Consider the following 17,666-nt stretch of genomic DNA (forward strand, 5'->3'; position numbering starts at 1 on the left):
CTGATCCCCTTATACATGTCCCGGGTGTTTTTATTTTTACTATTATCTTCAAATTCCTTAATTTTAGCTTTCAGAAAATCGCGTTTCTTTGTTCTAAAAGTTTTGGAAGTTTCCCGCCTGGTATCTGCGAAATTTTGCGTAGTTATTTCATTCGGATATTGTAGCCAGCGTAATTTTGCCTGTTTTCTCTTCTCTGCTAGTTTAATGCATTCCAGGTCGAACCATGGCTTGTTCCTACTTATTTCCGCGTGCCCCAATTTTTCTTTTGCTGAACTTTTAATGCTATCTCTAATTTCAATCCAGGTATCCTCAACACTAGTGCACTCCGAATCTTCTAAAGCCGAGAATCTATTCGAAACTTCAATCTGGTATTCCTCCCTTACCTGGCTCTCTTCTAATTTCTTTAAATTGAATCTCTTCGTTTTCGGACATTGAATATTACCTTTATTCAACGATAATCTATCTCGTATTATCGCTGCTGCCAGGTAGTGATCAGTGTCAGAATCAACCCCTCTAAACGACCGGACATCAATTATGCTAGATAGCCTTCTTCTATCTACTAAAACGTGATCAATTTGATTATGTGTTTTTCCGTCTGGTGATGTCCAAGTGTATTTATGAACGTCGCGATGTGGGAATTTTGTATTCTTCACGATTAGATTTTTGGATGTTGCAAAGTTCACGAGTCTAACACCATTGTCATTACTTTCCTTATGTAGACTTTCATTCCTTATAAGCGGTTTGAAAATATCCTCTCGCCCTATTTTCGCATTGAAATCCCCTAATAGAATTTTCATATAGTATCGCGGGAGTTGGTCAAATATCCGTTCCACTTCGTAAAAACTGTCTTTTATATCGCCATCCTTATCTTCAGTTGGGACATGTACATTTAAAACAATAATATCACACCAACGTCCCTTAAGAGTAATAAAAGGAAGTCTGTCCGTAACAAATTCAACCCGTTTAATTGCTGGTAATATTCGTTTGTGAACGAAAAACCCTGTTCCTAACTGGTGATTTTTATTTCCTTCCCCGTAAAAGAACGTAAAATTTCCGGAATTCACAGATCCATTTCCTTTCCACCTAACTTCCTGAACTCCTACTAGGTCCATCCTGTATTTCTCCTACTCACTCGTTACGGATTTTAACGCGCCTGCCCTATAAAGACTTCTAATATTCCATGTTCTAACCGAATCTATAGTTTTCGGAATCACTGTGATTAACAGTGACATTTCCAATGCCGTTTAAATCTAAATTCAGCCATGCAACATGGAGGAGGAGGAGGAGGAGGGGGTGAAATATAAAATGTTCGAAAATGTTCGATATCAGAGAGCGCTTTAGTAAATGTAAAGAGTGACTGACTGATGGAATATATTACTGTTTTTTTTTTATTATTTAACACAGCGAAACGGGCAATTGATGCTAGTATTTAATATTTTAATATTTTTTAAATTGAATTTTTATGTGCTCTGATTTTAATTTTTTATATTATAATATTTAATATAAAAATGTTTTCATATTTAGCAGTGCAGTAAATGAAATTTGGTAGTCAAAATAATTGTGGCGGGCCGGCGGTATGCGTTTGCGTAGACCGGCACCCACACAAGAGAGTTTTGTAATTTACCAAAATACTTCTATTTAGTCAACCAAAGTTTCTGCAAAACACCAACTATAACTCGAGCGGCAAAGTTATACTGGAAACAGGAACTCAGCTAACAAAAACAGTCTGAAGAATCTTAGTATTACACGGTAGCGTTGGCCGTGGCCAAGACTTAACTTCTAATGGAAACAATGGAATCGTTATCCTGATTAAGGTTTGATAACCAAACAATCCTTTGGGATATCTCTTGAAACAAAACTCGAGAAATATGTTCCTTGCAGTAAGCCTGCAGTTTATTGGCTCTAAACAAATTACAAGAACCAGAGCCGGGGCGGTAGTGTAAGTACTGTGTCTATTTATATAAAAGAGTTTTAACTTACGTGGCGACGTTCCAATAGGTAGTAAATATAACTCACTAAATGTCACTGATAAACACAAACTTGACTGTAGCACTTTTCACAAAATAAAACAAAACTGCACTAGACTGGGAGGGCACGAATCAGTCCTAGTGGGTAGGTAGGTAAGAGGTATACTATTTGATCTACCGGTCTGCGAACAGACATCAAATAGGGTAGGCTACCAGAGGTTAGGAACAGGTTACCGTTTGATCTACCGGTCTGCGAACAGACATCAAACAGGGTAGGTGTAAAGGTTACCGTCTGAACAAAGTTGGTTACCAGAAGGAATTAAGGTTACCGTTTGATCTACCGGTCTGCGAACAGACATCAAACAAGGAAGGTGTAAGGGTTTACCGTTTGATCTACCGGTCTGCGAACAGACATCAAACAGGGAGTAACTATTTGATCTACCGGTGCGTTTTAGGCCAGCTAAGCAATGAACTTAGAGTCTGTCAAAACACACATCAAATAGGGGTGCGACAGAACTTTAGCCGTCAACTTTCCTAAGCTTGCCAGCAGTTTCTGGAGCGAGTCCGGGCTGAAGCGAAGCTTTCGGAAGTAGATTGCCAAGTTCGGAAGGAGGTAACTTTAGCCGTCAGTTTCCTAAGCAGACCAGCAATTATGGGAGAACCCTGGCTGAACCGTCTTGCTTTCAGAAACAGATTGCCAAGTTACCGTGAGGATTAGGTAGGGTAGTACTTCGACCGTCAGTTTCCTAAGCCGACCAGCAATTATGGGAGAACCCTGGCTGAGCCATCGAGCTTTCGGAAACAGATTGCCAAGTACTGGGTAAACCAAGGTAGTGAGGTAGGTAACCAAGAGATTGAGTAGGCAGGCCTCCGTAGAGGCAGAGAGGTTGGAAGGCAGAAGGATGGACAACTAGAGACTTCTTCGTGATAAGTTCCTGAACTGAAACGTGCCTAACGAATTGCGTACTCCTCGTAGTCTGCACGTCTCTGAGGGGTTCAGGAGAGGGACGTTGTCCGACGAGAGAGGCCAAAACACGCGTTTTTAAGGGCCTCGGTCGGAGGTGCAAGCGGCACCAATTTACGGTCTGTGTGCAAAATAGTAACGTGAGCAAACGTTGCACTAGGACCGTAAGGTCAGAGGTTGAGCATGCGTGGAGATCTAAAAAGTACCTAGGGCGGAGCCCGAAGGGGATCCGTATCCTGAAAAGAAGGATTATTGGCTTTGCACACGGTTCGGGTGCACAAGGAGCTCGGAAGAGTTCCACTCTGAGGGGCGGAGACGCTAGCTATTGGAACGAGCCATGCCATTAACATCTAGATTGGCTAGAACAAGGTGCCTTGGGCGGAGCCAGGCCAAAGATAAGATTGTGTGTGTGCGCATGCGTGTGCATGTGATGTGTAGTCCTTGAATTTATGTGTGTGAGCCCCTTTCTCTGGAAGAATGAGGTTACATCGAGATATTACAGAGAATTGTACAAATAGTATCTTATACTATAAACATATATTAAAACATAAAAGATTTCAAGTAATAAACTTGAAAGGTTTTATACACAATGAACTCAAGACCCTTCGACAGTTTATCTTACTTGTTTTAGACCAAAGACATACATATATATTTAATGCTTCGAAGAACGAAAAAGAATCTTCCTTTTAGAAGCAAAAATGACATTTAAAAAGATACACAATCTATATAGGTTTCCTTAACAGTATTCTACCACTAATAATAATAATAATAATAATAATAATCTAACTTGTTAAAAGACTACATAAATATAGAAAAAGAACCAAGCTTCTGTATCGAACCAGAAGGGGAGAATGTTTATCTTAACTGCTGTTGACCTACAGGTCAGACAGGGGGAACTCGTGAAGGCAGACAGAATGTCTGGTTTCCAGCTAGGGAAAAAAAAAGAACACTCAACACGAGTTTGTATTTTTAAAGAAGTAAATGAATACGAATTCTGTTGCAGGTTTTAAAAAATGAAAAAAAAGAATATTTATTCGCAAAAAAGAAATGGCGAATTTGCGGTCCCACTACAGTCCTTCCTCCTAGGGAAAGAAAAATTTTAACTGGAAGGCAAAATTTAAATTTTAACTGTAAGGCAAAAATTTTTCGTACTAACTACAATCAAAAAAAAATTTCCAAAATTAAATTTTAACGATAGTTCCTAGACCTAGTAACTCTCTGATTGAGATGAGGTGAATCATCATCTTGTGATTCCTCGTTAAAAGTTATTTCACCAGAAGCAGCTCGATAAGTAGCATTAAGAGCTGGACTATTTGATTGTACACCTGCAATGATTGTTGGCTTAAAACATATGGTTCTGATACAGTCTGAATTACACCATTTATTTCTATGTCTACAACAATTAAACTTAAAACTACAATACACACAAAGAAATATCATAATAGTAAACATGATTATATAAGTCAAAATAGAATAAGAAAATACATGATTACTTTGTCTTATCTGCCATTCTTGTTCATTAATTAATTTTTCAACATCCTCAACACGATGGCTGGCATATTGTAAATCTGTAACTTTGTGTATGATATGATTTAACGGCAAAGTAAATTCCATATTCTTAATATTGATCTTTGAGTCGGAGAATATACAACAATCAATGCTATCATTTAGTAGTGGAAGCAAATCTTTACTTGTACTGTTACTTACATATATTTCCTGAGAACTGATTAAGGAATTTGGACCATAAGCTTTACAGTTTTTATCTAAGGTTAATTTCTTACAAATATTAAACATATGTTCATCAATTTTACAATATTATGGTAAGATTGCTTTAATACTTCAATAATAAAATACGGACGTATAAAGAAATACTTATTGTCTTTAAAATGGAATTAATTTATACATATTAAATCTTAAATCATCAGTCAAAGGTAAACTAATAACATAACCAAGAATTTTCTGATTGATGATAATAATGGACCAAGATAATTTTATTAATGTATAACATGGAATTTCATAAATGTCTGACTACAAGTATTGACTACGTTTAATAGACAACACAGTGTCATGAATAGTTTTCAAAAGACTATTTGATAATAATTAACATATGAAATGACATCTGATTTAATTATCGTAAATAATTAAATAAGAGTCATTGATAATTAACATCTGAAATACCAAAATTAGAATTTTTAGATTTCAAACAACCAAATTAAATTTATGAAATTAATTAGATATTCCTCTTTGGTTTTTCACCATGTATGTATTTTTACATTTGCTCAACCTTGTGGAGTTTTCGGGTGATTACACTTAATTAAAGTTCTAGATGAGAATAACCAGAACATATAACCAAAAGTTTTTTTTTTTTTTTTATATATATAATCAAGCAAGCAGACAAGGAGAGAGGATGTCTCATGATGGCTGCGAACAAAAATGGAAACTACATTACCTACTAATAGTATCTACTAATAATATAACTTTAACCTATTAGCATGAACTACAAATGTTTTTCTTCGATTAGCAATAGTACAATTAACACCTTTAACTTTAACTACTTTGTATGGACCGATCCACTGTGAACCCAATTTCTTGGATCGTCCTCTTCTAACAGATTCATCTTTAAGTAACACTTGATCGCCTACTTTAAACAATTGTTCTTTATGAGAGGCGGTCTTATCGTATTGTTCTTTGTTTTTAACCTTAGCTTGTTTCAGTTTTGATCTAGCTAACTCGTAACTGTTCTGAAGCTTCTGCTTTAGGGTTTTGATGTAATCATCATACGCGTAATTAATGTCGGTAGATTGTTTCTGTAATATACCAGGGATGTTAGCCATCCGGCCAAACATCAACTCGTGTGGAGTATAGTTAGTTACTGAATGCGGAGTTGTATTGTAAGCAAAAGCAGCGTATGGCAACCAGACGTCCCAGTCCAGTTGATTTTCAGACACATAATGCCTCAGATACTCAGCAAGAGATCTATGAACTCTTTCAACGAAGTTAGTCTGAGGGTGGAATGCACTAGTATGTAGTTTCCTAATCTGGAACATGCGACACATTTTCTTAAAGGTATCGCTCATAAAATTAGTACCTTGATCGGTTAAAATGGTTTGAGGTATACCGAAAACACAAACAAATTTAGTCACAAAGGCTTGAGCTACGGTTTCTGCATCTTGTTGCTGTAGGGGAATGGTCACTAAATATTTCGATAATTCATCTTGGCATGTTAAGATGTATTTGTTTCCGAGAGAACTCTCAGGAAACGGCCCTACAAGATCTAAAGCACATTTCTCAAATACTACTTCAGGAGTGGTGGTCAAAACCATGGGAAGTTTGACATTAGGTTGGGTGAGTTTGTTCTTTTGACACGACTCACATTTCTTTATGTATTCTTCGACATCGGTGTTTAGTCTTTTCCACGATTTTGGATCGATATTGTTCAATTCTAAGTACGATTTGATTTTAGCTATAGTTCGATGAATACCTTGGTGTCCACCGGTAGGAAGGTTGTGAAACTCTTTCAGAATCCTACTCTTTGTTTCTTCGTCAAGGGTAGAAGGTTGACCTTCTGGATCGGGGTCTAAATATGCAATACGACTCAATGCATCAGCATTGGTGTTACGGACACCTGCTTTATAAACAATCTTATAATTATATTCTTCTAACTTAATTCTCCATCTTAAAAGTCTACTACTAGGATCTTTTACACTAAACACCCAAAGTAAAGGTTTATGGTCAGTCACAAAGGTTGTTTCCTTTCCAAAGATGTATGGGCGGAATAGTTTGGCAGCCCAAACTATCGCAAGTAATTCACGTTCGGTTGTGGAGTAATTTCTTTCAGCATTATTAAGTGTACGACTAGCGTAAGCGATTGGTTTGTCTTGGCCAATTTGGCCCTGAGACAAGATAGCTCCAATTGCGACTTCTGAGGCGTCACAGGTAATAATAAAGGGACGGCTCATGTCAGGATATTGAAGGAGAGGTGGTGTTGTCAATTTTTCCTTCAAACTTTGGAACGCTAGTTCTTGTTTAGTTTCCCACTTGAATGGAACATCTTTCTTTAACAAAAGAGTGAGAGGTTTGGCTATGTTGCTATAGCCTTCAATAAATCTACGGTAATAAGAACTTAATCCTAAAAATCCACGCAATTGCTTGACATTTTTCGGATGCGGAAAATGTAACACTTTCTCAATTAAGCGAGGGTCTGGCTTCAGACCTTGATCTGTTATTTGATGTCCTAAATATGTTACTTCTTTTCTAAGAAATTCACACTTATCAGGCTGAAGTTTGAGGTTGTAGGTTCGAAACCTATCAAATACAAGTTTCAATCTTGACATATGGTCCTTTAAGTCTCTACTATAAATACAACAATCGTCTAAATACGAAAAACACTTTAATCCTTGCAATCCGGATAGAACAATATTCATCATTCTCTGAAATGTTGCGGGGGCACCGCATAATCCAAAGCTCATGCGATTATATTCGTAATGACCATATGGTGTACTGAAGGCGGTCTTACTACGGTCTTCAGGTTTAATTCTAATCTGTTGATACGAACTGGCTAAATCCAAGGTCGTAAAGTATTTCGATTGCCCTAACTGATCTAGTATTTCTGTAATATTCGGTAAAGGAAAGCTATCTCCAATGGTAATCTGATTAAGCCTACGAAAATCTAAACATATACGAATCTTAGGTTTGCCTGATGCATCCATCTTTTTCGGCACTATTAATATCGGAAAATTCCAAGGACTCTTGCTTGGGGAAATTATACCTTCATCTAACATCTTATCGATTTGATTTTGTACTTCTGCCTTATGTACCTCGGGAATACGGTACGGTTTCTGAGTCACGACTGTACCTCGTTTGTCGGGATGAATGGGGATGCTATGTTCGATCACATCAGTATAGGAGAGTTTGTCTCCCTCTAAATAAAATAAATCATGATATTCTTCACAATGCGACAGTATTAACGCTTTCTCTTCTGAATTCAAATGGTCTAATCGCAAGTTCTGCCTAAGTAATTCTAAACGCGATTTTAATCCTTTAGTTTGACTTGCATTGTCAGATTTGCTCAATGCATAAACACTATGAGATTTTGTCATATCAAGAAGTGGTTCAAAATCTAAAGAGATTGGAGGAATTTGTACGTCTACCTCATTTTCAGTCAAATTCAAAATGCTAGTAACACATTTGTTATCGGATGCTTTAACTATAGCGTCTGGCAGGAATACACCGTCTGCCAAAGTACGTTTGGACAAAAATCCTATCCCATTATTTTCAGTCTTAACTTCAATTAGCTTTTCGGTACGTGCTGGGATCTTTACTTTAGTTCCTACATCAATTTTCAATTCAGCTTGTCCGTCATACGAAATTACACAATGATGTTCAAGAAGAAAATCTCTGCCTATTATACCAGCTACATTAGGAGGTAATAAATCACTACGCATTACATGAAAAGTATGAGTCACTCTATTCTTGCCTATTTCTAATCTAAGATCTAATGTACCTAAAGTATGGGCATGAAAATTATTGAATCCATGCACTGGAGTGGAGTCACATCTATGTATCTTTCTCAACATTGACTCACGTAAATGGCTATACTTGATAAGCGATAGATCTGAGCCTGAATCTAATAACATTTCGTGATTCTTATTTAAATCCATCATTCGTACTTTAATTTTACCCTTTTCATCGATTATACTCTTAGTGGAACATTCGCATAATTGGGCGTAACGTCCAATTGTATCAGACTTAACAGAATTTCGATCAGGTTTCTGAGGTGGGGACACCTTCGTACAATTATTACTCGTTTGTTCAGTGGAACAAAGGAAAATCTTCTTAACATTATCATTCTGATTTCTATTACTATCAAAACGTTTCTCTAATTTAACTTTTGAGGAGTTGTGTTTCGATAAACAACATAAAGACTTATTCTTGCTACAAGATTTTGGCTTGGTGCTGTGGTCAGCACGGCATTTCTCTTTCAATTCACAATCATGCGTGTCAACGACGGGATGACGACGCGGTGAGACATTATTCGGTTTTGGTCGCGGAGAAAGTTTGCGCGGTGTACGGCGCTGGGGACACACATACACTGGGTGACGCGGCGAAGGACTACGCGCTGGGCGTTGCTGAGTGCGACGCGGAGAATGACTACGCGATCGGCGACGCTGAGTACGACGCGGAGAATGAGCACACGCTGTGCGATGACACTGAGGATGGCGCGGAGAGGGATCTCGCGCTGGGCGACGCTGAATGCGACGCGGGGAACGGCTTCGCGTTTTGCGGCAACGAGAACTACGCGGAGAAGGACTGCGCGTTTGCCGGTGATGAGAACAACGCGGGGAACGACTTCGCGTTCGGCGATGCGGAGAACTACGGTTCTGCCGGGTACAAACATGGATACGCTTCTTCGCACAAGTGTGGTTACGCTTTGCACGACAATGATAGGAGTGTGTACAACGTAAAGCACAACAAGAATTGGAATCCTCAAATTTGTCACTATTTTCACTACAATGTTTATCATGCGGCTCTTCATGCGAGTCTACTGAATGATCGCAATCTTCTAAACAATGAACCTTTTTCCTAAAATTTTTCCTATCCTTACGGGAATGAGAAAAGTTATGAGAATCTCTAGATTTACTTTCAGAATGCTTTTTCTGGGAAAATTTCCTATTTTCTTTCTTCTCTGACTTATGGTTATGATTTGAAGAATTTGCCCTATCTTCATTCTTAGAATCTAATGGTTTTCGTCTCTGAGACAATATGTGCGACTCTTCAACTAGAGCGAAATCTACTAATTGAGCGAAACTATCATCTTCTGTACTTTTACCACGAATTACTGTTTGAATGCGGGGATCGCTAATTCCCTGGACAAAAGATGCTTTTGTCAAATGATCAATAAGTGAATGAGCACCAGCTCTTTCAGTTTCACGACATATTTTCGAAGCAGCAGCTTTCAGATCAGCTCGAATTGTATCTAACTTGCTAGCCCATGAGCTAATACCCTCATTTTTGCCTTGCCTGGCAGAAAACAATAAACAAGCATAATAATCAATAGATCTATGTGTAGCATAATTCTCTTCTAAAATTGTCTTAACTGCTTCCCAAGTATCTACGTTCAATCTAACTAAAATACGATTTCTAGGTTCTCCTAAAATTTTCGACTTAATAAACTTCAACAATACAGGTTTGTCACGGGGGTTAACTAACCCTTGAGCAATTTCACAACTATCAATAAATTGCCTCAACTTAGAACGATCTCCTGTAAATGGTTCTGCAATAACCTGAATTGCCTGAGAAACTTTAACATATTCTGGCTGTACGTTACTTCCGTCAGCTTCTGCCATGATTAAAAATTCAAATTACGTTTCAACGTGGAAACAACAAATTAAATAAATGAATGAACCTCTTAGATTTGCGAAAACTCGAAGGTTTGAGCAATAATGGTTTCTGAGAGGAATTTCTCACTTAACCTAACTAAATCTAAATTCACGATGAGTTTATTCACCTGTATGGGGCTTTAAAATGCCTAATTTCAACACTAAAATGCACTGCACTTATTTAAACACTAATGAACTGAAATCACTAATGTGCGTTTGGCGTCACGATACAGTGAGCAGGATGTTTTGCTGATTGATGGCCAGTCAAACAACAAAATCGTCCTTTTCCCTTTTTCGCTTCCGCCAAGGAGGATGGAATGAAAGTTAAACAGATGGAAAAAACTTTCAGCACACAATAAATATCACACATGCAAAATAAACATGCACAAAACACAGTTCACTTAAATAACTTAAACTGGTATCAAAGTTTACGATGTCACGATTATTCCTGATATCCTAAGGCTGTGCAAAAAAGTTCACGATATCCTAGGTTGTTCAAGATATCCTAGAGATGTTCAAGATATCCTAGGTTGTTCAAGATATCCTAGGTTGTTCAAGATATCCCACAAAGCTGACACCAAATTATGTGGCGGGCCGGCGGTATGCGTTTGCGTAGACCGGCACCCACACAAGAGAGTTTTGTAATTTACCAAAATACTTCTATTTAGTCAACCAAAGTTTCTGCAAAACACCAACTATAACTCGAGCGGCAAAGTTATACTGGAAACAGGAACTCAGCTAACAAAAACAGTCTGAAGAATCTTAGTATTACACGGTAGCGTTGGCCGTGGCCAAGACTTAACTTCTAATGGAAACAATGGAATCGTTATCCTGATTAAGGTTTGATAACCAAACAATCCTTTGGGATATCTCTTGAAACAAAACTCGAGAAATATGTTCCTTGCAGTAAGCCTGCAGTTTATTGGCTCTAAACAAATTACAAGAACCAGAGCCGGGGCGGTAGTGTAAGTACTGTGTCTATTTATATAAAAGAGTTTTAACTTACGTGGCGACGTTCCAATAGGTAGTAAATATAACTCACTAAATGTCACTGATAAACACAAACTTGACTGTAGCACTTTTCACAAAATAAAACAAAACTGCACTAGACTGGGAGGGCACGAATCAGTCCTAGTGGGTAGGTAGGTAAGAGGTATACTATTTGATCTACCGGTCTGCGAACAGACATCAAATAGGGTAGGCTACCAGAGGTTAGGAACAGGTTACCGTTTGATCTACCGGTCTGCGAACAGACATCAAACAGGGTAGGTGTAAAGGTTACCGTCTGAACAAAGTTGGTTACCAGAAGGAATTAAGGTTACCGTTTGATCTACCGGTCTGCGAACAGACATCAAACAAGGAAGGTGTAAGGGTTTACCGTTTGATCTACCGGTCTGCGAACAGACATCAAACAGGGAGTAACTATTTGATCTACCGGTGCGTTTTAGGCCAGCTAAGCAATGAACTTAGAGTCTGTCAAAACACACATCAAATAGGGGTGCGACAGAACTTTAGCCGTCAACTTTCCTAAGCTTGCCAGCAGTTTCTGGAGCGAGTCCGGGCTGAAGCGAAGCTTTCGGAAGTAGATTGCCAAGTTCGGAAGGAGGTAACTTTAGCCGTCAGTTTCCTAAGCAGACCAGCAATTATGGGAGAACCCTGGCTGAACCGTCTTGCTTTCAGAAACAGATTGCCAAGTTACCGTGAGGATTAGGTAGGGTAGTACTTCGACCGTCAGTTTCCTAAGCCGACCAGCAATTATGGGAGAACCCTGGCTGAGCCATCGAGCTTTCGGAAACAGATTGCCAAGTACTGGGTAAACCAAGGTAGTGAGGTAGGTAACCAAGAGATTGAGTAGGCAGGCCTCCGTAGAGGCAGAGAGGTTGGAAGGCAGAAGGATGGACAACTAGAGACTTCTTCGTGATAAGTTCCTGAACTGAAACGTGCCTAACGAATTGCGTACTCCTCGTAGTCTGCACGTCTCTGAGGGGTTCAGGAGAGGGACGTTGTCCGACGAGAGAGGCCAAAACACGCGTTTTTAAGGGCCTCGGTCGGAGGTGCAAGCGGCACCAATTTACGGTCTGTGTGCAAAATAGTAACGTGAGCAAACGTTGCACTAGGACCGTAAGGTCAGAGGTTGAGCATGCGTGGAGATCTAAAAAGTACCTAGGGCGGAGCCCGAAGGGGATCCGTATCCTGAAAAGAAGGATTATTGGCTTTGCACACGGTTCGGGTGCACAAGGAGCTCGGAAGAGTTCCACTCTGAAGGCCTAAAACGCACATCAAATAGGGGTGCGACAGAACTTTAGCCGTCAACTTTCCTAAGCTTGCCAGCAGTTTCTGGAGCGAGTCCGGGCTGAAGCGAAGCTTTCGGAAGTAGATTGCCAAGTTCGGAAGGAGGTAACTTTAGCCGTCAGTTTCCTAAGCAGACCAGCAATTATGGGAGAACCCTGGCTGAACCGTCTTGCTTTCAGAAACAGATTGCCAAGTTACCGTGAGGATTAGGTAGGGTAGTACTTCGACCGTCAGTTTCCTAAGCCGACCAGCAATTATGGGAGAACCCTGGCTGAGCCATCGAGCTTTCGGAAACAGATTGCCAAGTACTGGGTAAACCAAGGTAGTGAGGTAGGTAACCAAGAGATTGAGTAGGCAGGCCTCCGTAGAGGCAGAGAGGTTGGAAGGCAGAAGGATGGACAACTAGAGACTTCTTCGTGATAAGTTCCTGAACTGAAACGTGCCTAACGAATTGCGTACTCCTCGTAGTCTGCACGTCTCTGAGGGGTTCAGGAGAGGGACGTTGTCCGACGAGAGAGGCCAAAACACGCGTTTTTAAGGGCCTCGGTCGGAGGTGCAAGCGGCACCAATTTACGGTCTGTGTGCAAAATAGTAACGTGAGCAAACGTTGCACTAGGACCGTAAGGTCAGAGGTTGAGCATGCGTGGAGATCTAAAAAGTACCTAGGGCGGAGCCCGAAGGGGATCCGTATCCTGAAAAGAAGGATTATTGGCTTTGCACACGGTTCGGGTGCACAAGGAGCTCGGAAGAGTTCCACTCTGAGGGGCGGAGACGCTAGCTATTGGAACGAGCCATGCCATTAACATCTAGATTGGCTAGAACAAGGTGCCTTGGGCGGAGCCAGGCCAAAGATAAGATTGTGTGTGTGCGCATGCGTGTGCATGTGATGTGTAGTCCTTGAATTTATGTGTGTGAGCCCCTTTCTCTGGAAGAATGAGGTTACATCGAGATATTACAGAGAATTGTACAAATAGTATCTTATACTATAAACATATATTAAAACATAAAAGATTTCAAGTAATAAACTTGAAAGGTTTTATACACAATGAACTCAAGACCCTTCGACAGTTTATCTTACTTGTTTTAGACCAAAGACATACATATATATTTAATGCTTCGAAGAACGAAAAAGAATCTTCCTTTTAGAAGCAAAAATGACATTTAAAAAGATACACAATCTATATAGGTTTCCTTAACAGTATTCTACCACTAATAATAATAATAATAATAATAATAATCTAACTTGTTAAAAGACTACATAAATATAGAAAAAGAACCAAGCTTCTGTATCGAACCAGAAGGGGAGAATGTTTATCTTAACTGCTGTTGACCTACAGGTCAGACAGGGGGAACTCGTGAAGGCAGACAGAATGTCTGGTTTCCAGCTAGGGAAAAAAAAAGAACACTCAACACGAGTTTGTATTTTTAAAGAAGTAAATGAATACGAATTCTGTTGCAGGTTTTAAAAAATGAAAAAAAAAGAATATTTATTCGCAAAAAAGAAATGGCGAATTTGCGGTCCCACTACATAATTAAAAAAATGAAATGAAATCTTTGAGTTTTACGTCCCACGGTTATGCCGGCTAGGCTAAAGGAGACGGTGATGATGAGAGATGAGTGAAATGGTGGAATGAAGAAAGTGGGAGGAAACGGGAGAACCCCGAGAAAACCCACGAGCACGGTGTTTGTCCACTACAAAGTTCACTTGGTGGGGGCTGGGATCGAACCCGGGACCCCAAGCACCAGAGGTGAACGCTCTACCACTGAGCCACTCAAAATAATTAAATATTTTGTGGAACAGAAAGACACTACGAAAAATAAACCTAGCTGTACCACTCACAATCCCATCTAGATCACTCGTTTTTCTTTTATCTTTACAAAGAATGGTGTCGTTAATACACAGCATTTATATATAACATTATGAGATGACTATTCCTCCTGACTCATTTTAGAGACTTAAAGTCAGTGTATTCAAGACATGTTACCTAAATAAAGGAAATATTATTTCAAATTGCATACTATAACTAATAATCTTTTGAATTAATAAATATATATATTGAATATTTTTTGTTTTGATTCATAGATCAAAAAGTAGCTGATATGAAACATTTGCATGTAGATCTCTGTTTATCAGAGAATGGACCGGCTCACCATACAGATCGCTTTGACCTCATGGAAAGGAAGGAGCATCCACGGTTGGTGGTAAGAAGAGGACAGGCATTCTTCATGAACATCACTTTCAATCACTGCCATGACATTCATGAGAAAGAAATTGTGTTCAATTTTATTGTAGCAGGTAATTTGTATATGTATGTTATATGTTAACTCGTATAGCTATAATGATACTTTCGAATTAGTATATATTAATGTGCAATTTCATTCCCATCCGAAGATGGGTGGGTCATAGAAGGTAACGCCTTCTATGGAGCCATGGGTAATCATTTATTGGTAGTTTCATTGGGAGATGGGTACCATTATTTATTTATTTATTTATTGTGACAGAACGCAAGGATATATTATGTTAGTTCCGACGAGGGTTAATCTTCTGCTCTGGGGCTACTCAGAGCGGGTTTAAACGCTTGGTTCCAGGTCCGTAGCTCCCCAAAAAATGTAGGGGGGACGGTAGAAGTTAGGGGGAGCCCGATCCAACGATATGATAGTTTATCACCGTATTATAGTTCATTTATAAGCCTACCGTGAAAATTTTAGGGGGCCAGTCAAAATCTTGGGGGGCCCGGCTCCCCATTCTTCCCGTGGATACGAGCCATCTGGGAGCCCTATTAGTTAAAAAAAAGTTATTGGTGAAGTTATGTGAAATTTATGAATGGATGGTGACAATATATACAAGGACAGGGATTATAGTGAGCGGTGGCCTGATCATATTAATGTATAACAAGAAAGTGATCTAATGGTGAATATACGTAACGTGGAAGAGCAAGAATCTGGTCCAAGAGTGCATGGAGAATCGAACGGTCGTCTGCTATACGGCGTTGAATGTAACGAGAGCGAAAACTGTATAGATGTAGTAAGAGTGTTGGTATATGACGTGTAAATTCTTATTAGCTTAAACGAGGGAGTTAATCTTCTGTTCTGGGGTTACTCAGAGTAGGTGCAGACACCTCGAGCCCTGTTAGTGTAAATGAAGAGTGCAGTAATGAAATATGGGTAATTACATAAATAGACAGATATAGATATCACAATAAAGTTGGATAAAATTAGGAAAGAATAATACCAAACATATACGTTTAGGATTAAAATAAGCCAGATTTAAAGCATGACAATGCGAGCGTCTTAAAAAATGACAGTAGTAGAAAGTGCCCACTCGTGGATAAATTTCTAATTCAACTTTTGATATTAATTTGACGACGCTGAATCCAAACAATTTTAAAACGTATCTGTCCATGGCGTCACGAGAAAAATGATCTCAAAGTAGGGTTCTTTAAAGTACCTCTTATGTCAATAGTAAAAGCATCCACGCTTGGATAAGTTCTAATTGTACTTTTGATATTAATTTGAACATGCTGAATCCAATGGAATTATTTTAAAATTTATCCATCAATGGGGTCACGAGAAATATGATCACGTAGAATGTTATGAGAAATGCTTCAATATAAATAGCAGTTTTATCGAAAAGTAATCTAATGTTGTTGTTTTCAAATGTAATCTACTTTTTCTATATTTGTATGTCATTCACAATCAGATGGAATTCTTTACTTTCAAATTTGTCTCGTTGTTGTTTGCTGAAGTTTAGTCCCTTTCCAGTACCGACGTTATTCGAGACGTAAAAAAGATGAAATCTTTGTTTACGTCCCACGAATACTGTATGCCGGCTAGGCTAAAGGAGACGGTGATGATGAGAAATGAATTACCGTATTTTCGCACTTTTGTAGACGAAAAAAGATGTTTTGAAACAAGGGTGCGTAAATTATGCGGGGAAAAAATTAGCCACATCAGTGAACATCATCCCCCAGTCAAAATAACACGAAAATACCGATACACATTTTCTTTGTAGCAAGAATTGACAACAATCAACTAATTCTTAATTTGTAGAAAAATATCAAAAATTGATTAAGAAGTCGTGTTGTTTCTTATCTTATAACAATGGCTTTGCTGCGTTGCCAATTGTTCATTAGCTACCTAATTGATTCCTGGAAAAATGCTGTTTCACAAAAAGTTTCCGCGTGCGCAAATTACGCGTGGAAAATAAAATATACAGATAATGCCCTTCAAAATTGGGATGCGAAAATTATGCGAGGGCGAAAATTACGCGCGTATTTACTGTAAATGGTGGAATAAAAAAGTGGAAGGAAACGGGAGAACCCCCAGAGAACACGCGCAAACCATGTTTGTCCACCATAAATCCCATTTGGCGCGAGCTGGGATTGAACTAGGGACCTCAAGCACCAGAGGTGAACGCTCTATCACTGAGCCACCGGGGCTCCGTATATTCGAGACGTGGATGTACGGTGTAAAGATGAGATCCATACGTAGCTCCTTAATAAGTTTATTTCTCTCTCACACCGGAAATCAAACCCGAGACCATGTGCACCAAAGGTGCAAACGCTAGCCAACGGAAGAGCTTTTATGTAGATTCACAAGGACAAGTTAAGGCAACGATGATTTTAGGGGTGACATATGGGAATATTCCCCCGGAGCCATGAAATCTCTCCCGGTACGAAATATCGTATTGTGCTCAATGTAATAGTGGATTTCTGCTATTTTCGTAATAGTACTTTTCACCGCAGTGAATTGAAAAAAAAATGAAATGAAATCTTTGAGTTTTACGTCTCACGGTTATGCCGGTTAGGCTAAAGGAGACGGTGATGATGAGTAATGAATGAAATGGTGGAATGAAGAAAGTGGGAGGAAACGGGAGAACCCCAAGAAAACCCACGCACACGGTGTTTGTCCACCACAAAGTTCACTTGGCGGGGGCTGGGGTCGAACCCGGGACCCCAAGCACCAGAGGTGAACGCGCAGTGAATTGAAATGAAATCTTACAGTTTAACGTCGCACGTTTATGCTTCCCAGGATTGGTCTCATTATTATTGAGCATAATTGATT

At 39.2% G+C, this 17,666-nt stretch overlaps 1 protein-coding gene and 1 long non-coding RNA gene across 2 annotated transcripts in view; one reads left to right on the top strand and one right to left on the bottom strand.

Moving 5' to 3' along the window:
* The window catches only part of LOC145687679 (uncharacterized), a 43,618-nt gene extending 39,090 nt beyond the window's left edge, over positions 1-4,528 (bottom strand). The window contains exon 1 of the long non-coding RNA XR_014131709.1: positions 1,981-4,528. This is a non-coding gene — a long non-coding RNA (uncharacterized LOC145687679). The remainder of the gene's footprint in view (positions 1-1,980) is intronic.
* Positions 1-17,666, top strand: part of LOC145687647 (annulin-like) — a 135,550-nt gene that overhangs the window by 33,267 nt on the left and 84,617 nt on the right. The window contains exon 2 of the mRNA XM_081761112.1: positions 14,686-14,898. Within this exon, the coding sequence (XP_081617238.1) occupies positions 14,703-14,898 (196 nt within the window). The 5' untranslated portion in view covers positions 14,686-14,702. The remainder of the gene's footprint in view (positions 1-14,685; positions 14,899-17,666) is intronic.

This window comes from Thermobia domestica, chromosome 1 (genome assembly GCF_964235325.1).
Source record: "Thermobia domestica chromosome 1, izTheDome1.hap1.1, whole genome shotgun sequence".
Taxonomy (NCBI): domain Eukaryota; kingdom Metazoa; phylum Arthropoda; class Insecta; order Zygentoma; family Lepismatidae; genus Thermobia; species Thermobia domestica.